Here is a 22,424-nt window from a genome sequence, read left to right as displayed (position 1 = left end):
CAATGTGACGGATCCCCGACGGTAGAAATCCCCAAGCTGGAGATCCAATGCGAGTTGGAACCGCTTCTCGAGTTGATTCCTTCAGAATACGGAGATTCCATCCGAACCATCACCAACTACCAGGACTGTCTTGTCGACATTTGCATCGACAACGGGCACCCTCCTGTCGCGTATGTTGGCAAGAAGAAGCGCGTGGTGCTGAGCAAGGGCGAAACCCCAGTCTGCATGGACACAATTGGTGACATCCTAAGCAAGTTAGGCGGCGAAATGCGCATCGGAGACGACAACCGAGCCGGCATCGACAGACAGCTGCACCGCATCTCCGTCATGAGAAGCAAGACCGACGAAATCTACGCATATACGATGCGCGTTGGCCGGGCGCTGCGCAACGCGGCGTGCGTGCTGACGGACCTGCTGCTGAGCGCGCGCCACGCCGACAAGTCGGTGCTGGTGCTGGGCCACCCGGGCAGCGGCAAGACGACGCTGATCCGAGACGTGGCGAGGTGCGTGTCCGAGACGATGGAGAACGTGTGCATCATCGACACGTCGAACGAGATCGGCGGGGACGGCCTGGTGCCGCACGAGTGCGTGGGCTGGGCGCGGCGCATGATGGTGCGGTCGCTGGAGGCGCAGGCCGGCGTGATGGTGGAGTGCGTGCAGAACCACACGGTGGAGACGCTCATCGTGGACGAGATCGGGCGCCGCGCCGAGGTCTTGGCGGCGTCCACGGTGCGGCAGCGCGGGCCGCGGCTCATCGCGAGCGCGCACGGCGACTTCCGCGCGCTGCTCAAGAACCCGGACCTGAAGGGCCTGGTGGGCGGCTCGCAGCAGGTGGTCGTGGGCGACAGCGCGGCGGCGCAGTCGGCCTCCAAGAGCAAGGTGCAGACGCAGCGCGCCGGCAACCCCATCTTCGACGTGGTCGTGGAGCTGGACCACGTCGTGCGCGGCCGGTGTCGGATCATTTGGGACGTGGCCAAGGCGGTGGACGGCGTGTTCGAGGGCAGCGGGTACGCGTTCGAGACGCGGCAGTGGGATGCCAGCACGAGAGGCGTACAGGTATTGAGATGACCTTGAAGAGTAGTTTAATGGACTATTACTTTGCATGATACTGGTGATGTCTGACACAATTTCCAGTGCCATACCACTGGCACTGAAACAGCTCCACCAGAACGCAGTACTTCGTCCTGCAAAACACAACGCTGCCCTTGTTTGCCAGCATCTCCCCATCTACCTTATTTATCTGTTTCCAAAGTCTAGCAGTGAAACCCTTCAGTTCTTCACCGTGCCTCGCAGCATCATAAGCCTTGTTACTTGTGTAGGAGATCACTTGAAGTTCTACCCTTCCATTGCTTGCTTATCTGCATTAAACGAAGGAATACATCTTTGGCCGTGCGACCCTAGCTCAGATCCAGCTCCTGCTTCAGTTTCTCGGCAATTACCTTCGTACGGACGCCTCCTTCGGCATCATCAAGCATCTTCTTTAGCGTTTCTTTGTCAAAGCGTCGTTTTAGTACGGCGAGCATGGCCTTATACGTGTCTTCCTTTTCAAGTTTGGTCACGTAAGAAACCCAAGTATTGAGCTCGCCCTCTACCTCAAAAATGAACTGGTGGTGCGTCTTCAGCACATACCCAAAGACATCGTCCGCAGATTTTTTCTCGCCCAGCCACATTCTTAGCACCACTTCCTTCAACTTCGTCGTGGTCTCTTTGCCATTGGAGACACGACTCCTCGCCCCCGTGGATATGATGTCTGCAAGATCGTCGTCATTGTAGTGGCTCTTTAACACCGACGCTAGTGGCTCGTCCGAGTTCTTTGAACCTATTTTACTCACATAGTCCACCCATGCGATTGCCCTAGGATACCACAAGAGGTACTCCCTTTCCTTTTTCAGGTCTAGAAGCTTGAAAACATCATTCGCGGTTTTCCCGTCGCTAGACCACTCGTCCAGCTGAGCTGCTTGTATCTTAGCAGCAACACTACCAAATGTTGCGTCATGCCTGGCCGTCATCAGCATATCGGTGAGCTTGGCGTCGGAATCAGCGAGTTTGGATGCCTTCAATTTCGCCAGCAATATGGCGTACGGATTTTCTTTCAGCTGATCCGCGTAGGCCAGCCAGGCGTTCAGCAATGGGCTCTTCAAAAGGTTGTCTACGTCGTCGTCCAGCTTCAAAAGGTTAAAAACTTCATCAGCGGTCTTCCCGTTGGTAAGCCAATCCTTGAGTTGCGCTTTTGCCAGTTTGTCGGCAACGGCCTTCGTGTTATCGTCCGCTCTCGCAGCTACCAGCAATTTCGCCAGAGCGTCATCAGTGTAACTCGTTTTCAACACCGACAATATCAAGCTATCAGCGTTCTGTGCATCCGACTTCGTTACATAGCTGACCCACGTTTTAAACGCCGGGCTTTCAAAAAGTTTACCTCCCTGGCTGTTCAGTTTCAGCTTGGCAAACGTCTCTTTCGCGGTTATCGCTTCGTCCAGCCAAGACATGTGCTGCTGCTCTTCCAGTCTCTTAGCAAGATCCGCCTTAAGATTTTTTCTGGACCCAGCCAACATCTCAGTGATATCGTGCTCACTGTAGTGCGTTCTCAGTGTGTTGCATATTTGCTCGTCAGCTTTCTCCGGATCCAGTTTCGTAACATAAGAAACCCAAGTGTCAGTACTAGCGGTGTCAAAGAGATGAGAGTTTCGTTTGTTCAGCCTTAGAAGCGTGAATATTTCATCTGCAGTTTGTCTTTTGGTCATCCAGGTATCGAATAGTATTTTTTCGATGTTCTCCACGATTAACGGCGCAATTTTGTCTTCCTTCGCTGAGCCAAGTAAACTCGCGATGGTTTCGTCCTCAAAGTTCGCCTTCCTCATTTTCTCAAACAGCAGCCCATACGGATCCGCCTTTTTCATCTTCACGTAAGACACCCACGTGCTCAGCAGTGGGCTCCATAACAGCTTAATTGGGTCCTTGTCGAGCTTAAGGACCCTAAATACGTAATCTGTGCTTTGTTCCCCGGCCAGCCAATTCTTCGCTTGCGCCTCTTCCAGTTTGGCAGCCATACGTGCTGTACTCGGCTCTTCCTTTGCCGACATAATCAATTTCGCTAGATCTTCATCGCCGTAGTTTTTCATCAAAGTCGATGCCATCGCCATTTCAGCGGCTTCAGAATTTCTCTTATACCCCTTCTCTACTGCTCTGGCCCACGTTTGAAACTTCGGGTCCCCAAGAAGCTTGGACCTTGAGCCGGAAAATTTCAACTTTGTGAAGAGTTGCTCTACTTGGTCTTGGTTGGAAGGATTCCTTGAGAACTTCCGAAGAACGGTCGAAAGGCTAGGAACTGTAAAATCAAGCATTCTGTTTTCGAGAAATTCGTCAACTTCGAGAATCGATGCGTGCGTGCGAGACCTCAACTTCCGCACCGACTCGTCGCCATTGACGCCAACCCCGAAAGCGCGCGGTGGTGCTTCAGAACTGACAATGATCCTCTTCGGGTCCATTGTAATCAGAAAGGCGCCGGTAGATATCAATAATGTGACGACAGCTACCAGAATAATTCGATGGAGTCGGGGAGCTGCGATAGACTGGGGGGTCATGATAGCCCGGAGCACGAAGGTTGCTTGTGAGCGAACGGATTGCAAACTGATGCGTCAAGATCCTCCCCGCTTTCTCAGCCAGCTATTGTCGCAAGAGCCAGCTTTGATAACCGCTCTCAATCCATTCATCACCCACATATGGCACCTATCACTTTCGGATATGCTTCAGCAACGATCTCAGCACTGATAAGTTATAAGTGATAGCCTACACGTAGTGTTATAGTGGATCAGTTTTTGACAGGACGTGTGCCTTCTACTGTACGAAGAACACAAGGACAAGAGGGCTTTTAGAGGTGAGCGTAAGTGAATCCCTCTATTTTAATATTAAAATAGGAGGATAACGCGCGGATGACTGTACTCACCACGACATACGGTTGAACATATGCGTGATGTTTACACGAACTCTGTTTACACGAACTCTCGAAGGCACAGTTTTCTTCTTTGACCGGGTTCATCTATCCGCCTCTCGGTTCGCCGTGCTTTGCTTCGCAACCCTACACGAAGGTGCATTCCGAATCTGGCGAAGGAAGCCAAAACAAAATGGATCACTACACTTCATGATCCACCCACACCCAGCCTACTTTAACACTCGCTTATTTGCCGCCTAGCAACTCTAGTCCCTTCAACGACGGGATGTTGTGCGCGCTATATTTTCCCCTGACAATATGATAAAAGGGACGGCGAAGTGCTATCTCAATATCTTTGGGCGTATATCTTCATTTACAGGCCTTAATAGGTAATCACTTCTACCGGCGCTGGTGCGCAAAATGGGTCGAGGCAGAGGCCAAAAGACACTCATCATGAGTGTCTTCGTTCGTCAAGTGTGTGTGGTGCCGACACATTTCTTGTCGCTCGGAAAATTGGTCTGGGTCTCGGTACTTGCTGCACGGTGAAGCGAGCTGGCACAACTGGTTGGCAATATTATTTTTATCGAACTCAAATTCCGGAAAACTATTTTTCAGAGTATGGCCGTTGCTGAGGTTTCGTGTAACAACGTTGTAGGACGCCCTCCTCCGAGTCCCCATGGCTGTGCCAATTCCTCGGCAGTACGTCACCTCCACGAAGGAGCTGCAAGGTCTGCTGGCTGGCCACGGGGGGAAGCCCGTTCTCTCCAAGGCGAAAGTGGTGGGCGCGCACTTCCAGTTCGTTGGTCCCGAAAGCGACTCCGACAACGCCGTCGCCTTCGTGGCAGGCAGCAATTCCCCCGATGGGATGGCGGTGGTGCTGCAACTTGGCAGCTTGCAGCCGCAGCAGGTGGTCGCGGGGCTGAAGTCCCTGCTGGAAGACAAGGAGACCATCAAGGTCGTGATGGACGTGGGGCGAGTTGCCCGCTGGCTGCAGCGCTACGGGCTCCGAAACGTCGTGCTCGAGAATTGCGTGGACCTGCAACTGCTCTACCAGACTCGAGTGGACCCGAGCGTGACTCGGGCGAGCCTCACGCAGATTTCGTCGCATTTCGGCTCTTCGGCGGCGAAGCTGGGGCTGCAAGTGGACGCCTTCAGCTCGAAGCTGAAGCCGCATGTGTGGTCGACAAACCCCTTGGATCCAATCCTGCTGAGGCACCTGGTTGATGTCGTCAAGACGATGGTGCGCTGCTACCACGGCGAGTTTGGAACCAGTATCAGAAAATGTGAAGAGGAGGCGTCGCCTCTTGCCTTGATGACGAAAAAGGCCTGGAATGCTGTTGTACAGGATTCAGCGAGGGGGACGAGCGTGGGGTCTACTGTGAGGGTGACACGTGAGACCCCACAGGAAAGTCAGGCTGATCAATCGAAAGTTTCAAAAGGCTGGAGCTCCAACCATCTGGTGGAGATGCCGGTCGTGTTGGTCGACAGAGAGCGGGAGCTGGAGATTATGTTCCAGTCGGTCGTTGTTGGGGTGCATTTTCAGTTCGCGTCCAAGGACGCACCAAATATCGGCTCCGAATCGGACCCGGTTGAAGTCGATCGACTGGTGGCTATCGCTCTCTCGAGCTCGTCAGCTAGTGATCCAACCGTAGTGATGCATATGGAGTCCCTCGATAAAATGAGCGTGATTGCTAGCTTGAAATCGATTCTACGCAGCTCAAAGATTGTGAAGGTGATGCACGATGTGCACCGGGCAGCCTTTTGGCTGTACTGCAACGGACTACAGGACGTCGAGCTTGTAAATTGCGTCGATTTGCAACTGCTCTACGAAGCCACTGTGGATGCGGCTGTATTGAACGCAGACATCCTTCAAATTGCGACCCATTCCATATCAGAGTCGTCGGAGAATCTATCACGCAGCATGCACTCGTTCAAAGCTAGAATGAAACCCGTAGAAGCCGCGGAGTGGATACGTACGCCTCTGACTGGGAAATTATTGCAGTCACTAGCCCAGGCTGCGAAGTTATACGCCCAGTGCTATGCCGAAATATCGCCCGAGGCCTCGTTGAGTGGATCTTGTGTACTCATGACGAGTTCGCGGTGGCAGTATGCAATTGAAAATCATGGCCATAAAGCGATTTGGTTCGACCCCGCTGCGGATAATACAGCGCGAAGTTTGGAGAGCCTCGTTTTGCATGCATCTAACGCTTCGGGAAATGGGGATATTTCGCGAGCAGATATGCGATCACTTGAGCTTCTGTGTGAATTGGACCCGCTCCTCGACCTCCTGCCGAGCGAGTACGAGGACGCCATCCTCGACATCGACGACTACCACACCAAACTCGTCGACGTGTGCCTCGACGTCGGGCGTATCCCGTACGTGTACACGGGCAAGAAACAGCGCGTGGTGCTGAGCAAGAACGGCGCCACCGTGTCCAAGGCCACCATCGACGCGATCATCGCGAACCTCGGCGGCGAAATGCGCATCGGAGACGACAACCGAGCCGGCATCGACAGACAGCTGCACCGCATCTCCGTGATGCGGAGCAAGACCGACGAGGTGTACGGGCTCACGATGCGTGTGGGGCGAGCGCTGCGCAACGCGGCGTGCGTGCTGACGGACCTGCTGCTGAGCGCGCGCCACGCCGACAAGTCGGTGCTGGTGCTGGGCCACCCGGGCAGCGGCAAGACGACGCTGATCCGAGACGTGGCGAGGTGCGTGTCCGAGACGATGGAGAACGTGTGCATCATCGACACGTCGAACGAGATCGGCGGGGACGGCCTGGTGCCGCACGAGTGCGTGGGCTGGGCGCGGCGCATGATGGTGCGGTCGCTGGAGGCGCAGGCCGGCGTGATGGTGGAGTGCGTGCAGAACCACACGGTGGAGACGCTCATCGTGGACGAGATCGGGCGCCGCGCCGAGGTCTTGGCGGCGTCCACGGTGCGGCAGCGCGGGCCGCGGCTCATCGCGAGCGCGCACGGCGACTTCCGCGCGCTGCTCAAGAACCCGGACCTGAAGGGCCTGGTGGGCGGCTCGCAGCAGGTGGTCGTGGGCGACAGCGCGGCGGCGCAGTCGGCCTCCAAGAGCAAGGTGCAGACGCAGCGCGCCGGCAACCCCATCTTCGACGTGGTCGTGGAGCTGGACCACGTCGTGCGCGGCCGGTGTCGGATCATTTGGGACGTGGCCAAGGCGGTGGACGGCGTGTTCGAGGGCAGCGGGTACGCGTTCGAGACGCGGCAGTGGGATGCCAGCACGAGAGGCGTGCAGGTGCTGGCACCGTAGCTCTGGAAAAAGATGTTGAATCGCACATGTTGAAGCAGCGTGCATGTTGTTCATCGTGGTTCAGTGTTGAAGTTTCGATGAGATGGCTACATTTGGGGAGGTATCCTTGGATCTCGACCACCAAAACCCCTTCGTCGTCATGGAGGTCATCCGGAACCTGAGGTCGAAGGCGCAGATCAAGGCGCGGGAGGCCGAGAATGGGGGCAAACTCTTCAGGTCGACGAGCGGCGTGCTCGGCGTGCACTTCCAGTTCAAGCATGAGGAGGCCGCCGGCTCCGACCTCGACCGCCTCGCCACCATCGCGATCGCTGCCCTTTTGCCGACGCCCATCGTGGTCGTGCTGCACTCCTCCGTCGGGCAGAAACTGAAGGCGATCAAGCTGATTATGGAGCACCCAGCTATCACCAAAGTTCTCTTCGACGTGCCACTGGTCACCCTCTTCTTGCACGGCAACACAAAGCACAAGATCGAACCCGTCAAGTGCGTGGACGTGCAGCAGCTAGGCGAGCAGGAGGACTCCGACGTCAAAGCCAGTCTGTTTGAGACTGTGTCACGCGTCTGCGGTCCTGAAGCAGGTGCTGTGGCGCGAGAGGTGGAAGCCTACAACGCCAGCAACTCACGCGCATGGACTACCAAGCCCTCAGCTCCGGAGAAGCTACGCATCGTGGCGATGTGTGCCCTGCTGCATGCACAGTGCTATCTCGCGTCAAACCACCTCCACGATGGAGGTGAGCCCATTCAATCGATGCGCGCATTGTGCCAGCAGACATTGTTGCGGCTGCACGCTTCTCCAAGTTTACCGGGTCCTACCAGTAGCACTGCCGAGTCACCTCGTAAAAATCGTGCGGCGGATGCGTCCACAGTAGCCTCCTCGAAAGAGGAAGGAGGCTTCATTACGACGACAGAAGAGTTGGAAACGCTCCTGGCAAGCTACGGCAACAAGCCTGTGTTCTCGTCATCCAAAACCATTGGTGTGTACTTCCTATTTGTCAAGGAGGAGGACGGTGCTGACAGACTGCTCAGCGTTACAACTGGTAATGGTTCGAGTAACAAATCTGCAGTGACCTTGCAAGTCGACACTCTTGACTTCACGCTGGTTTTCGCGGCTCTGAAGAATTTGCTGGAGGACTCAACTGTAGTCAAGGTTACGTATGACCTGGGCCGTGGGCTCGATGGTTCCACCGCTTCGAATTGACAAGCGTTAGCCTGGAAAAGTGCGTAGATCTTCAGCTTCTGTATAAAGTTGTGGTCGATTCAAGTGTGCCCAACGCGACCATGGTCCAGATCGTTTCGCACTTTTCCTCCACATTACCTGTTGGTATGGCGAACATGGTAGATGTCTACAGTTCCCAGAGCAAACCATGGATGAAGTCACCCCTTGACGCCAAACATGTGAAGAAGATGGTGATGGCTAAGAGCTTATTCGTATGGTGCTTGAGTAGCGTTTTTCAAAGCAAGGAAGCTCGAGAAACTGAGCTGCCCCGCGTATTCGCTGCAGGAAAGGAAGTATGGGCCACTACATTCGGCGAATTTGGAGGAAAGTCAATGACACCTCATCCCCTCATCAACCCAGATCCACAAACAACCGTCACATCCCAGTCCACAAGCAGCGAAATGGAGCCTCTCAATCATCGTCCAAACCACGTCGGCGCAGCCGTGAATTCACCAAACAATCGCGTATCACTGTCTCGCACATGCATCCAGGCTACATCTGAATTGGAGCTGCAGCGAGCTTTATCTAACAACAACAACAACAACAACTTGGTCCACGGTACAGCACCTGTTGTCGGTGTCCACTTCCAGTTCACCTGCGAACAATCGCCTTCCCCAGGCCAGTACGACGATGATCAACTAGTCGCCATCAGCATCGTCGGCGCTAATCCACTCGACACGGCCATCGTGCTGCAACTCGACTCATTGAATCAAGATCGCGTGCGTCTCGCCCTGAAGACACTACTCACTGACCCAGCGACTGTCAAAGTCATGCACGACGTGCACCGAGCTGCGTTCTGCCTGCACCGCAACGGCCTCACCGACGTACAACTCGTCAACTGCGTGGACCTGCAGGTTGTGTACGAGAACGTGGCCAGCGCAACCGAGCTTCACGCGACAATGCTCCAGATCGTCGAGCACTGCAAGTCCGTGAACATCACATCGGGGTTGGCACAGACGACGAAATCGTTCAAGACGAGGGTGAAGCCAGCGGATTCCGTGGAGTGGTCACGCAGGCCACTGCCCGAGCCGCTACTGCGGACGTTGGCCAACGACGCGCAGCTGTACGCGCAATGCTACGTGGAGCTAAACAGAATGACTGCCTCCACTGCGGCGTGTGCCGCTACGACGAACACTCGGTGGCAGTACGCCATCGCCAACCAGGGCCACCACGCCATTTGGTTCGACCCCGAAGCCGACAACCAGCCTCGCAGCCTCGAGTGTTTCCACACTAGCGACTGCGATAGTTCCAAGCCGGCCACCTTGCCGGATGAGATCCCTTCACTCGAGCTGCAGTGTGAATTGGACCCGCTCCTCGACCTCCTGCCGAGCGAGTACGAGGACGCCATCCTCGACATCGACGATTACCACACCAAACTCGTCGACGTGTGCCTCGACGTCGGGCGTATCCCGTACGTGTACACGGGCAAGAAACAGCGCGTGGTGCTGAGCAAGAACGGCGCCACCGTGTCCAAGGCCACCATCGACGCGATCATCGCGAACCTCGGCGGCGAAATGCGCATCGGAGACGACAACCGAGCCGGCATCGACAGACAGCTGCACCGCATCTCCGTGATGCGGAGCAAGACCGACGAGGTGTACGGGCTCACGATGCGTGTGGGGCGAGCGCTGCGCAACGCGGCGTGCGTGCTGACGGACCTGCTGCTGAGCGCGCGCCACGCCGACAAGTCGGTGCTGGTGCTGGGCCACCCGGGCAGCGGCAAGACGACGCTGATCCGAGACGTGGCGAGGTGCGTGTCCGAGACGATGGAGAACGTGTGCATCATCGACACGTCGAACGAGATCGGCGGGGACGGCCTGGTGCCGCACGAGTGCGTGGGCTGGGCGCGGCGCATGATGGTGCGGTCGCTGGAGGCGCAGGCCGGCGTGATGGTGGAGTGCGTGCAGAACCACACGGTGGAGACGCTCATCGTGGACGAGATCGGGCGCCGCGCCGAGGTCTTGGCGGCGTCCACGGTGCGGCAGCGCGGGCCGCGGCTCATCGCGAGCGCGCACGGCGACTTCCGCGCGCTGCTCAAGAACCCGGACCTGAAGGGCCTGGTGGGCGGCTCGCAGCAGGTGGTCGTGGGCGACAGCGCGGCGGCGCAGTCGGCCTCCAAGAGCAAGGTGCAGACGCAGCGCGCCGGCAACCCCATCTTCGACGTGGTCGTGGAGCTGGACCACGTCGTGCGCGGCCGGTGTCGGATCATTTGGGACGTGGCCAAGGCGGTGGACGGCGTGTTCGAGGGCAGCGGGTACGCGTTCGAGACGCGGCAGTGGGATGCCAGCACGAGAGGCGTGCAGGTGCTGGCACCGTAGCTCTGGAAAAGATGTTGAATCGCACATGTTGAAGCAGCGTGCATGTTGTTCATCGTGGTTCAGTGTTGAAGTTTCGATGAGATGGCTACATTTGGGGAGGTATCCTTGGATCTCGACCACCAAAACCCCTTTGTCGTCATGGAGGTCATCGGGAATCTCACAGAGGTCATCGGGAATCTGACGGTTCGTGAGGCTACTCGCAACCCGTTTGTCTTGGTGAAACGTTTGCCCCCATTCTCAGCCTCCCGCGCCTTGATCTGCGCCTTCGGCCTCAGCTTCCGGATGACCTCCATGACGACGAAGGGGTTTTGGTGGTCGAGATCCAAGGATACCTCCCCAAATGTAGCCATCTCATCGAAACTTCAACACTGAACCACGATGAACAACATGCACGCTGCTTCAACATGTGCGATTCAACATCTTTTTCCAGAGCTACGGTGCCAGCACCTGCACGCCTCTCGTGCTGGCATCCCACTGCCGCGTCTCGAACGCGTACCCGCTGCCCTCGAACACGCCGTCCACCGCCTTGGCCACGTCCCAAATGATCCGACACCGGCCGCGCACGACGTGGTCCAGCTCCACGACCACGTCGAAGATGGGGTTGCCGGCGCGCTGCGTCTGCACCTTGCTCTTGGAGGCCGACTGCGCCGCCGCGCTGTCGCCCACGACCACCTGCTGCGAGCCGCCCACCAGGCCCTTCAGGTCCGGGTTCTTGAGCAGCGCGCGGAAGTCGCCGTGCGCGCTCGCGATGAGCCGCGGCCCGCGCTGCCGCACCGTGGACGCCGCCAAGACCTCGGCGCGGCGCCCGATCTCGTCCACGATGAGCGTCTCCACCGTGTGGTTCTGCACGCACTCCACCATCACGCCGGCCTGCGCCTCCAGCGACCGCACCATCATGCGCCGCGCCCAGCCCACGCACTCGTGCGGCACCAGGCCGTCCCCGCCGATCTCGTTCGACGTGTCGATGATGCACACGTTCTCCATCGTCTCGGACACGCACCTCGCCACGTCTCGGATCAGCGTCGTCTTGCCGCTGCCCGGGTGGCCCAGCACCAGCACCGACTTGTCGGCGTGGCGCGCGCTCAGCAGCAGGTCCGTCAGCACGCACGCCGCGTTGCGCAGCGCTCGCCCCACACGCATCGTGAGCCCGTACACCTCGTCGGTCTTGCTCCGCATCACGGAGATGCGGTGCAGCTGTCTGTCGATGCCGGCTCGGTTGTCGTCTCCGATGCGCATTTCGCCGCCGAGGTTCGCGATGATCGCGTCGATGGTGGCCTTGGACACGGTGGCGCTGTTCTTGCTCAGCACCACGCGCTGTTTCTTGCCCGTGTACACGTACGGGATACGCCCGACGTCGAGGCACACGTCGACGAGTTTGGTGTGGTAATCGTCGATGTCGAGGATGGCGTCCTCGTACTCGCTCGGCAGGAGGTCGAGGAGCGGGTCCAATTCACACTGCAGCTCGAGTGAAGGGATCTCATCCGGCAAGGTGGCCGGCTTGGAACTATCGCAGTCGCTAGTGTGGAAACACTCGAGGCTGCGAGGCTGGTTGTCGGCTTCGGGGTCGAACCAAATGGCGTGGTGGCCCTGGTTGGCGATGGCGTACTGCCACCGAGTGTTCGTCGTAGCGGCACACGCCGCAGTGGAGGCAGTCATTCTGTTTAGCTCCACGTAGCATTGCGCGTACAGCTGCGCGTCGTTGGCCAACGTCCGCAGTAGCGGCTCGGGCAGTGGCCTGCGTGACCACTCCACGGAATCCGCTGGCTTCACCCTCGTCTTGAACGATTTCGTCGTCTGTGCCAACCCCGATGTGATGTTCACGGACTTGCAGTGCTCGACGATCTGGAGCATTGTCGCGTGAAGCTCGGTTGCGCTGGCCACGTTCTCGTACACAACCTGCAGGTCCACGCAGTTGACGAGTTGTACGTCGGTGAGGCCGTTGCGGTGCAGGCAGAACGCAGCTCGGTGCACGTCGTGCATGACTTTGACAGTCGCTGGGTCAGTGAGTAGTGTCTTCAGGGCGAGACGCACGCGATCTTGATTCAATGAGTCGAGTTGCAGCACGATGGCCGTGTCGAGTGGATTAGCGCCGACGATGCTGATGGCGACTAGTTGGTCATCGTCGTACTGGCCTGGGGAAGGCGATTGTTCGCAGGTGAACTGGAAGTGGACACCGACAACAGGTGCTGTACCGTGGACCAAGTTGTTGTTGTTGTTGTTGTTAGATAAAGCTCGCTGTAGCTCCAAATCTGAGGTGATGTACTTGATGTCCCGAGGGGAGCTAGGTTGTGTAAGTTGCTCTGACGATAGGGATACCGTAGCTTCTTTGGGAGGACGTGGAGCTGGAACTGTCGGTAGTGTTTTCTGCTGATTTTGTGCCTTAGGTATCGTCACTGCAGCCAGCGTACTTGCACTGCACGCTGTAGAACTCGACGAACTTTGGGCGTCGAGCTTGGTGACCACAGTGACCCATCTATTTGACGTCGCCGTGTAGATAGTAGGGATCTTAGTAGTAGCGCCCGAAAGCCCACAGACAGCATGGTAGCATCGACCATATATCTGCATTGACGTGACTAACGTTCTTAGCATTGGCGGTGCGAGCGGTGACTTTGTCCACGCCTGGGGCTTGAGGTTCGCATGGAATTCCGCCACTTGCTGCTCCAGAGCGATCGTAGTTTTACATCCCAGCTGTGAAACGAAGTCGCTCAGACTAATGTTGGCCATCTTCTTGTCCACCAGATTCCGGTACACAAGTTGCAGGTCCAGGCAGTTGGTGAGCGCTACGCGAGTCATTCCGTAGCGGTGTAGCCATCTCGCCACCCGACGAATATTGAACGTGACCTTGATGGTGGCAGGGTCCTCCAGCAGCTTCCTCAGCCCCGCGACAACCTCGGTAGAGCTCAGGGAGGCGACCTGCAGCACGACTGCCGTCGAAGTCGGCGCGTCATTTCCAATCGCGATTGCCACGACCCGATCCGCGTCGGCGTCCTCGTTTCCTTCATGCGCGAACTGGAAGTGGACCCCAATCACCTTCGCTTTCGCGACGGGCTTGTTGCCGTGCTCGGCCAGCAGCGCCCGCAGCCGATCCGTCGAGGTGATGTACAGCAGACTCTTCTTGGACGCCATTTATTGCCTGGACGCTTTTCTTGGACGTGAGCGCAGCTTATCCGATGAGGACACTGGACGTCCTTTTCTTTCGAGTACAGTCCGTTTTCAGCTGTTTCCGAGGCTGTTGACTGATCTCGAAAAAATATTATTGAATTCCAATTACTGTATTTTTTGTACGGAAATATGTCTTATTGGACTCAAGGTCTCCAGTACAATTATTAATTAATATTACTGAGACAGGAAAAGCAGTAGATTGGATTTTCATACAAGACATAAGTATAATACATTTTGCAATAGATAAATAATTACAATAAATGTGTACAAGTTCATTGAAGTTATTATTATGAATTTTGAAATTTTGCAATTCAATACTTTATATACTGTATTTTCCGAGACCGTCGTCGCATGACCAAGGTGCGGTACTTCATAGGGCGGCAAAGGCTACTAGGACGGCAAACCCGTGCATGCGCCGGGCAAGCGGATCTCCATCCACTTCTAGTTCGCCAGCGAGCGCAACGCCGAGTCAGACCTCGACGGGTGGCGGCTGTAACCACTGGGAACCAGTCAGCCGATGGGGTGGCGGTGGTTCTGCAACTCGACTCGCTCGACCGCGCGCAGGTTGTCGCGGGCCTGAAGGAGCTGCTGGAGGAGCCCGACACGACTAAAATCCGTTTAACATTCGACGGGTGGCGCTCTAGCTGCGCCGATACGGGCAAGGCGAGGTGGCCTGAGGCGCCGAGTTGCAGATCCTGTACCAGCGCGTGACGGAGAGCGGGGAAGCCGGTGCCAGTCTCCAGGGAATTACTGAGCGCTATTGTCAGGCTTCGTTGACGCAAGCGCAGGATCCAGGAAGAAACAGTTGTGGACCAAGTCGCCCATGGACCAACCGATGGTGGTTGTGATGGCCAAGACGATGCAGCTCCAGGCTCAGTGCTACGACGCCATGTGCCGCTTACCAGGTGCATCAACCAAAGTTTTTGACATGGCAAGTCACGGAGCAGGCAACCCACGCCGAGTGCTACGAGCAACGATAACCTCTACCAACAAAACGGAACTCGAACTGCTACATAAGCAGTTTCAAAGATTGGCACTCGAACAGCAAAAACCAGCCATCGAGATTATTCCGGAATTTAAAACCCTGTTCAACCAAGAACCAAGAACCAGCTCCACGAAAATGGTCGTCGGCGTGCATTTCCAGTTCGCGAGAGGAAACAATAGCGAGGGCGAGTCGCGCAACCACGATCCATTTGGTCGCCATCTCGATCGTCGAAGTGGAATCGATTGACTTGGCCGTCGTACTACAGTTGAATTCTCGGGGGAAAACTGGGACGTTTTATTGTCTGCAAGTGCTGCTGAGTGACTCGAGCATTGTTAAGGTGATGCACAACGTGCATCAGGCTGCATGGTATCTCCACAATAATGGTCTATCAGGCGTCCAGCTCAAAAACTGCGTTGATCTCCAACTCATGTATGAAGACGACGTTGACAAGACTGGGCTCCACGCTAGTCTGCTGAAAATCACTGTTACTCCCTGCAGTCGTCGTCGTCGTATCTGAACCTGGCGTAGACAATGCAGTCATTTAAGTAGCGAGTGAAGCAGGTAGATCCATCAGAGTGGGCAATCAAACCGCTGCCAGGTTCGTTGGTGCAGGCGTGGAGCATTGAGGCGCGGTGCTACGTCAAGCTGCACTAGATATCAGTTGAGCCCAATGCTGGGCACGGCGCGTGATGGTGCGGTCGCTGGAGGCGCAGGCCGGCGTGATGGTGGAGTGCGTGCAGAACCACACGGTGGAGACGCTCATCGTGGACGAGATCGGGCGCCGCGCCGAGGTCTTGGCGGCGTCCACGGTGCGGCAGCGCGGGCCGCGGCTCATCGCGAGCGCGCACGGCGACTTCCGCGCGCTGCTCAAGAACCCGGACCTGAAGGGCCTGGTGGGCGGCTCGCAGCAGGTGGTCGTGGGTGACAACGCGGCGGCGCAGTCGGCCTCCAAGAGCAAGGTGCAGACGCAGCGCGCCGGCAACCCCATCTTCGACGTGGTCGTGGAGCTGGACCACGTCGTGCGCGGCCGGTGTCGGATCATTTGGGACGTGGCCAAGGCGGTGGACGGCGTGTTCGAGGGCAGCGGGTACGCGTTCGAGACGCGGCAGTGGGGTGCCAGCACGAGAGGCGTGTAGTTGCTTGATAGCCAGTAGATTCAAGTTGAAGTACGACCATCACTCTTGCGCTGAAGTTAAGATCGTATACATACCTTTGCAATCCGATATGGATGCTATGTATCAGTTTCGTCGCCATCTGAAGGCGCAGCGACAGGCTCCCACCCTGGAGCAAGCCACGCGCACGACCACTTGGGCAAAGTGCTGCTGCCCCTGCAGGCGCGTCCCAGAGCCCCCAGCACACGCGAGAGTCTCGTAACACGCCCAGCAGAGCCGAAGCAGCCCCATGAACCGCAGCGTGCGCCCCGAGAACGTCGAGTTCACCGTGAAGGTGCGGCCTGCGCGCGTCCAGCAGCGCGGAATTACGTGGCGCTGACCTCCGATTTACGCGACGAATTAACTGTGTGGCAGGCGGCCGAGGACCTGGTGCTCACGGGCAGGGAGCGCTCCATCGTGCGCGTGGCGGCCAACAACATGTACTCGTGCCTGATGCAGAAGACGCAGCGCTTCTCGTCGCTCTTCCGCCACTACAGCAAGCACCACGGGCTGCCGCGCGAGTCGCTCGACTTCTTCTTCACGGTGCGGCGCTGGCTGGTGGCCGAGGTTTTAGCCGGCAGACGTTTAATTCAGTGGCGTTGATTGGGCAGAACCGCCTGGACCCGGAGGACTCGCCCGAGTCGGTGCATCTGCAGAAGGTGGGGCGGGTCTAGACGTTTTCAGCGGATTTTATGCTATTTAGTGCTACTTTACGCTAACTTTTAGCTACTTGCAGAACGACATTATCCTGGTGCGGCGTAGGGTGGCGCCGACGACGGTGGCGATCCCGAGTCACAGCGACGAGGCGTACTTCGCCACGATGAGGGAGCTGTTCCTGGTAACGGACGTGCTGGAGGGGACAGATTGATGCTGTTCAAGCTAATTATTTTTCATTTTGCCTTTTGGTTTTTGTAGAGTGAAGCTGGTAGCGACATTACGCTGGAGGTCGGGCCCGACAGAGAGATCCTGCGAGCCCATCGGCTCATCCTCACGACGAGATGCGAGATCTTCGAGGCCATGTTCCGTCCTGGAGCGATGAGGGAGAGCGAGGTCGGCGTCGTCCAGATCGAGGACCACTCGCCTGAGATGGTCTCCAAGATGCTGGAGTTCATCTACACAAACCGTGTGATGGACCTGGGCAAGCTCAACTCCAATGTACGTCCTCTCGCCTCTATTTTGCTGTTGGATATTGTGATGTTGACACTGTTAAATTATTTTGTGCGGCTTAGCAACTCATTGACCTGCTGACGTTGTCGGAGCAGTACCTGCTGTTGCCATTGAAACACATTTGCGAAGTTGCAGCACAGGACGTATTGTCCGTCGGCAATGTTGGCCGCTTCCTTTGCGCGGCAGAAAAATTCAACGCTGCGTACTTGAAAGAGTACTGCCTCGCCTTCTTCATGGACCACACAAACGAGATCATCGACGATGAAAACTTTCGTGAGGAGATCGAAAGCTGTCCCTCCATCGCGCTGACCATTTTGCGCGCATCAACTCGCAACGTTGGGTCTTCGTTGGAGCCCGTGGCGAAGCGAAGACGACTCAATATGCCGTTCGACGACCCCGAATACTGAGCCTCCCCCCTCGACAATCGAGTTCCAAGCCGCGCCGCCTCCTGGATGCAACCTCTATTTACTATCGACTATTACGCCCACGCCCGCTTTCCATCTACATTAACTTTCGATTTGCGACTTCCGCAGACGTGATTCTCATAGGTGAGGGCACGAACGAGTTGGCTCAGGCCTTCTAGCAGAGCCCCAAGAGCTCTTCAGACCTCAGAAACGGTAACATGTAAACACAAGTACGAGCTTTGCAGTAAGTTTAACTTGCCTCATGGCTCTCAAAGGCAAAGCTACCGAATTCTGCATTCCATTCCTTGTAGAACGCGAGGTCTTTCGTCGCAACGCTGGATCGGACCTGATATGAAAGTTAGTTAAGTAGACACGTCTCGAATCCAATTTCCCCATAAGCTACGCACCCCACGTAGCGCTTCTTTGAAGTCGTCGAGGTTGATAGGACGAACGTTGTCGGCGTCCATCGTACGGATGTCCGCGCAGTTCCGAATAGGACCCATTGCAGCTTCCGTGCAAAGTGCACGCACATCTGCGCCAGAGTAGCCTGCAGCAATCACACATCCGCAGTCAGTTCGTCGTTCATCATACCATAGCCACGTATCTTGCTAGGCATACCTTTGGTGGACTCCGCAATAAATGCCTTGTTCTCGTCAGTCAGGTCGTTCTTGTTATCCTTGAGCAAGCGACTGACTAAATCCAGTCTGGCTTCAAAGGAAGGAAGCGGGATGTACAAGCGTTTGACGAATCGTCGACGGGCTGCTTCATCTAGCTCTTGAGGTCGGTTTGTTGCGCCTACAGAACAATTTACCAATGTGAGAAGGTACACATGCAAACACAATCGTAAACAGCAAACATACCAACGACTAGGATGATGTCCTTTGCTTTTGTACCAGCACCATCAAGCTGTACGAGAAACTCCGTCTTCATCCTTCGGCTCGCTTCATTCTCTTCCGAGCTACAATCAGCACGCACGCCTTTAAGCTCGTGTTCATCATTCGATCTGGAGGTAGATGCCTTACCTTCGTTGAGTTAGTAGCGAGTCGATTTCGTCGATAAATATGACCGAGGGCTAAGAACACGTAGCGTCGTCAATACAAGCCACTGAAACCCGTATGTCTGACAGTCCGAATCATTACCTGCTTTACTGACGCAACAGCAAATAAGGTTCGAACAAGTTTTTCTCCTTGCCCGATCTACGAACGGTATAAAAGAGAATAACATTTGCATATGTATCAGCGTGTATAATCAAAACTGTGAGACCTCTCGTACAGATTCGTCGTACCCATTTGCTCGTTAGCGAACTAGCCGAAATGTTGAAGAAGGTTGCTCCCGACTGACTTGCGATTGCCTTACCAATCAGCGTTTTACCTGTACCAGGCGGTCCAAACAGCAGCAAACCTATGCTCAAACACACACACGAAACAAAGCTGTCAGCCCTACAGCTCCAATGGCGCGATGGCAGTACAAACGAGGCCCCACCTTTCGGGAGGGAACGAAGACCAGTAAAAATATCAGGACGTGCCATCGGCCAAATGACCAGCTCGTTCACACATTTCTTGGCAAATTGCAGTCCAGCTAGAAACATAAGACACTATGTGAGTTATCCAACGTCCAAGGTTTACCCAGATGAAGTATCGTACCGATATCATCGAACGTAATGGGATCTCCATTATCAACGATCTCCATTTCAATCTTCTCAATCAGTTCTGGGTCGCAGCTCTTGAGACGTGGATCAATGTTTTCGTCCTCTGCGGGTGGAGGGGCTTGCTGCTTGCTATTGTTGCACACACACACAACAAGCATTAAATGGACCGTTAGATTTACGTTTTGCAGCATGATGCACATATCACTTACCGTTTACTTGCACCCCCATCGTTCACCGGCGACACAAACTTCTTGCTGACGGCAGAAGACCCTGAAATGTAGCCTTCGTTGTCACTGTGCCCACCCCCACCGAGCAGCAGATCCTGGTTGACAGGATGGTAGACTCCGCGCGGAGGCCCCCGAGGATTCCGACCCCGTCCGTTCCGGTTGCGTGGCTCGTCGTCGTCAAGGTTTCTGGCTCGTCCAGTCATGCGGTCATGCTTTCGTAACAAAGAGCACAACGTGAGTATTTAGCGCCAAGAAGGTATCACGTAAAGATCAATGACGTCCGCACCTGAAGTCTCTCCGACGCCGTCTGGAACGGGTTGCGTTGCTGCACCGGATTGGGACGAGTATCCGCGCCAAAAAGTTCTGGGTCCTCGTGTGGCAGCCTAGATCTCTTGCTGAGCAGGTCACTCAGTGCAGGCGTCGATTGCTGCACCGGCTGCGGTGGCGGCTGCTTTGGCATCGAGAATCCGGCAGCCTGCGGCGGGCCACTCCACACGTCGTCGGTGAAGTTGAAGTCGTGCCTAGCCGCTGCATTGGGCTCCACCCTTGTTGGCACCACAGGCGGCGACGCTGCAGGCTGGAACGCAGCAACTGGGACAGGAGGTGCCACCGAATGGACTACTGCTTGACGCTGCGGCGGCACAGGTGCGTGTACTGCCTTCTTGGGCTCCGTCCGCTCCTCCAGCACCTGCCACAGCACCACAGAGAGCCCTCATCAGCCCACGACCAACAGTCCGTAGCTCCTGGAAGCTCGTACCCCTTCAAAGAGCTTGGGGAAACGTCGCTGCACGTCCTCCAGAGTCGCTCCTTCCTGCGCCGCCCTCTGCTTCCACTTGCCCCGCAGCTGACTCCTCCTCTCGGACACCTGCGCTCTCTTCTCCTGCCCTCGCAGCAGCGCTGGCCATTGGCAGAAGGAAGGAGGATGATAAATGAGCGTTTGACGCGTGCACAAGAGCAGGAGCAGGAGGCCAACGCACCGAACTCCGCGGCGTGGAGACGCTGCAGAGTCTCCGCGCTCTGGCGGTCGCCGCCCACGCAGCTCAGCGCCCGCAGCATCTCCTTGTGCGTCTCCGCGTTCTCCAGGTCTCCGTGCCTGCGCAGCAGCTCGTACGTCACGCGCGCCGAGTCGTCCGCCATGGGGCTCAAAGTTTGGAATTGAAAAAAAAAAACTCCTGTATTTTATGTAAAATTGCTGGCTGGATGCGCTTCTCTCCCCTCTCTGGACTAGTCTCGAGTGGCTGAACGCAGGTTGTACCGCTTGATAGCGGCGGTGGCGGCGGCGTGGCCCGCGATGGCCTTGAACACTTCTCGGTCCTGGGGGTCTACGGACCCCACGAACTCAACTTCAACATCGTCGTGGGCCTCCTTCTCCTTCTTGCTCGCCTTGCTGGCCCTCGGCTTTGAATTGTGCGCAGGCGCTGCGGCCTTCTTGGTTGGCGCCTTGCTGTGACGAGGAGTTGTCTTCTTCTTCTCGGGAACTGCAGCCTTTTTTGCCTTGGCTGAGCCTGGTGGAGGAGCGGTGAGACCTTCGTCGACGCTCTTGACGCGCTTGCGGACGGGGCTGTCAGAGGTTGATTCTTGAGATACAACCACCTTGGCAACCTTCACACCAAAGAGGGGAACATAGTCAGCAATCTACTACGAAGCAAGCCATAATCTAGTGATACCGAGTCTGTAGACGTACCGCTTTGCTCGTCTTGCGTGATCCCCAGTCGAACGGTGTCGTCAAGCCCTTCTCGCCACCTAGCTTTGAGAACTGCTGCGCGAAGAAGTCGTAGTCCGGCCGGTCCTCAAAGCCGCACTCGCGGATATTCTTCAGCATCGCGCTCCATTCTCGAGGCAACGAAGCACACAACTGATCCACCGAGGTGTTCTTCTTGATCTTAGCGCCCTCGGCATCACTCGAGGCTTGCTGCCAAGGCAGGTCGCCACGCATCAAGTAGATGAGCACGTACAACAGCGACTCGATATCGTCTCGACGGCTAGAAGCTGGATGCAGAGGAAAAATCAAAACCCCAGTTTGGATATAGAAATACAAAGCAGACAAACGTACTGGCCCCGCTGTGGCAGTTCATGCTGAGGAAGGTCGGCGTCCCCACCACCGTCCCCTCCTTGTAGTCCTTGTGCTTGCCCGTCGCCGTGACGTAGCGGTCCGAGATGCCGAAGTCCACGCAGTACACTTTGCTCTCCTTGTCCGTGTCCAGCATGAAGTTCTCGGGCTTGACGTCGACGTAGAGGATGTTTTTCACGTGCATCTGCTGCAGCGTCTCCAACTGCAACACTCACATCACACGTGACACTCCCGTCAGCCCAGCAGTGAAGCCACATCCTCCCTAGCACCACCACGTACAATCTCTTGGCCCAGTCGAGCCGCCGTGGCCGAAGACACGGGCCCCTGCTCCTGCAGCACCGTCTCCAGCGTCCGGCCGAGGCGCTCGATCACCAAGAAGCGGTAGCCCTGCCGACCCAAAGCACCTCTCATTAGTCATACGTGCGACCTCCCGACGCTCCAGCTCCAGTCAGACGGCACCTTGTCCTCCCCGTAGGCGCCCATGGGCACGTACGGGACGCCTGGCTGGTCCCGCAGGTGGTTCTTGTACAGCAGGTGCTCCGCGTACAGCGCGTCGGCGTTGCGCTCCGCCGGCGTCTTCTTGCGCTTCTTGTTCTTGAGCTTGGCGGCCGGCAGCTGCGGCAGCGGCGAGAGCTTCATGACGAACTCGCGCCCGGCGTCGCTTCCGAGCGAGCCCGTGGGCTCCACTGGCGGACGGTTAGCGCGCAGTCAGCAGAGAGAGGAGGAGGAGGAGATCTACCTACCGGCGTACACGTCGCTGCACGCGCCCGAGCCCAGCTTCCGGCCCAGCCGCCACGTCTTGAGCGTCGTCCCCTCCATTTGCCGCTTCGGATCGTTTTTTGGAAATGGAAATTATTGCGATTTGGC

At 56.5% G+C, this 22,424-nt stretch overlaps 7 protein-coding genes across 7 annotated transcripts; 4 read left to right on the top strand and 3 right to left on the bottom strand.

Annotated features, from left to right (window-relative positions):
- Positions 1-6,503: 6,503 nt before the first annotated feature.
- On the top strand, positions 6,504-7,211 carry IUM83_11322 (Necrosis and ethylene-inducing protein 6; the record flags this gene model as incomplete). The annotated part of the gene is made up of 1 exon (XM_067935872.1): positions 6,504-7,211. One exon carries the CDS (start codon positions 6,504-6,506, stop codon positions 7,209-7,211), a length of 708 nt encoding a protein of 235 aa, XP_067784989.1.
- A 2,823-nt stretch (positions 7,212-10,034) lies between these two features.
- On the top strand, positions 10,035-10,742 carry IUM83_11321 (Necrosis and ethylene-inducing protein 6; the record flags this gene model as incomplete). The annotated part of the gene is made up of 1 exon (XM_067935871.1): positions 10,035-10,742. One exon carries the CDS (start codon positions 10,035-10,037, stop codon positions 10,740-10,742), a length of 708 nt encoding a protein of 235 aa, XP_067784904.1.
- A 432-nt stretch (positions 10,743-11,174) lies between these two features.
- IUM83_11320 (Necrosis and ethylene-inducing protein 6) lies at positions 11,175-12,722 on the bottom strand (the record flags this gene model as incomplete). Its single annotated transcript, XM_067935870.1, has 1 exon — positions 11,175-12,722. The coding sequence occupies one exon, from the start codon at positions 12,720-12,722 to the stop codon at positions 11,175-11,177; it is 1,548 nt and encodes a 515-aa protein (XP_067784905.1).
- Positions 12,723-15,578: 2,856 nt separating this feature from the next.
- On the top strand, positions 15,579-16,025 carry IUM83_11319 (Necrosis and ethylene-inducing protein 6; the record flags this gene model as incomplete). Its single annotated transcript, XM_067935869.1, has 1 exon — positions 15,579-16,025. The coding sequence occupies one exon, from the start codon at positions 15,579-15,581 to the stop codon at positions 16,023-16,025; it is 447 nt and encodes a 148-aa protein (XP_067785001.1).
- Positions 16,026-16,290: 265 nt separating this feature from the next.
- Positions 16,291-17,614, top strand: IUM83_11318 (Speckle-type POZ protein; the record flags this gene model as incomplete). The annotated part of the gene is made up of 6 exons (XM_067935868.1): positions 16,291-16,335; positions 16,416-16,583; positions 16,652-16,699; positions 16,777-16,878; positions 16,956-17,195; positions 17,270-17,614. The coding sequence occupies 6 exons, from the start codon at positions 16,291-16,293 to the stop codon at positions 17,612-17,614; spliced, it is 948 nt and encodes a 315-aa protein (XP_067785000.1).
- A 247-nt stretch (positions 17,615-17,861) lies between these two features.
- Positions 17,862-20,623, bottom strand: IUM83_11317 (fidgetin-like protein; the record flags this gene model as incomplete). The annotated part of the gene is made up of 13 exons (XM_067935867.1): positions 17,862-17,957; positions 18,019-18,158; positions 18,230-18,406; positions 18,472-18,569; positions 18,634-18,683; positions 18,751-18,807; positions 18,897-19,012; positions 19,094-19,189; positions 19,255-19,388; positions 19,469-19,698; positions 19,773-20,174; positions 20,244-20,383; positions 20,464-20,623. The coding sequence occupies 13 exons, from the start codon at positions 20,621-20,623 to the stop codon at positions 17,862-17,864; spliced, it is 1,896 nt and encodes a 631-aa protein (XP_067785097.1).
- An 87-nt stretch (positions 20,624-20,710) lies between these two features.
- On the bottom strand, positions 20,711-22,376 carry IUM83_11316 (CK1/CK1 protein kinase; the record flags this gene model as incomplete). Its single annotated transcript, XM_067935866.1, has 6 exons — positions 20,711-21,088; positions 21,171-21,475; positions 21,540-21,759; positions 21,837-21,944; positions 22,017-22,243; positions 22,301-22,376. 6 exons carry the CDS (start codon positions 22,374-22,376, stop codon positions 20,711-20,713), a joined length of 1,314 nt encoding a protein of 437 aa, XP_067784999.1.
- Positions 22,377-22,424: the final 48 nt, after the last annotated feature.

Source organism: Phytophthora cinnamomi, assembly GCF_018691715.1.
Source record: "Phytophthora cinnamomi strain GKB4 chromosome Unknown Contig83, whole genome shotgun sequence".
NCBI lineage: Eukaryota > Oomycota > Peronosporomycetes > Peronosporales > Peronosporaceae > Phytophthora > Phytophthora cinnamomi.
Note: the sequence above shows the minus strand (reverse complement) of the source record. Positions and strands in the feature narration are given on the sequence as shown.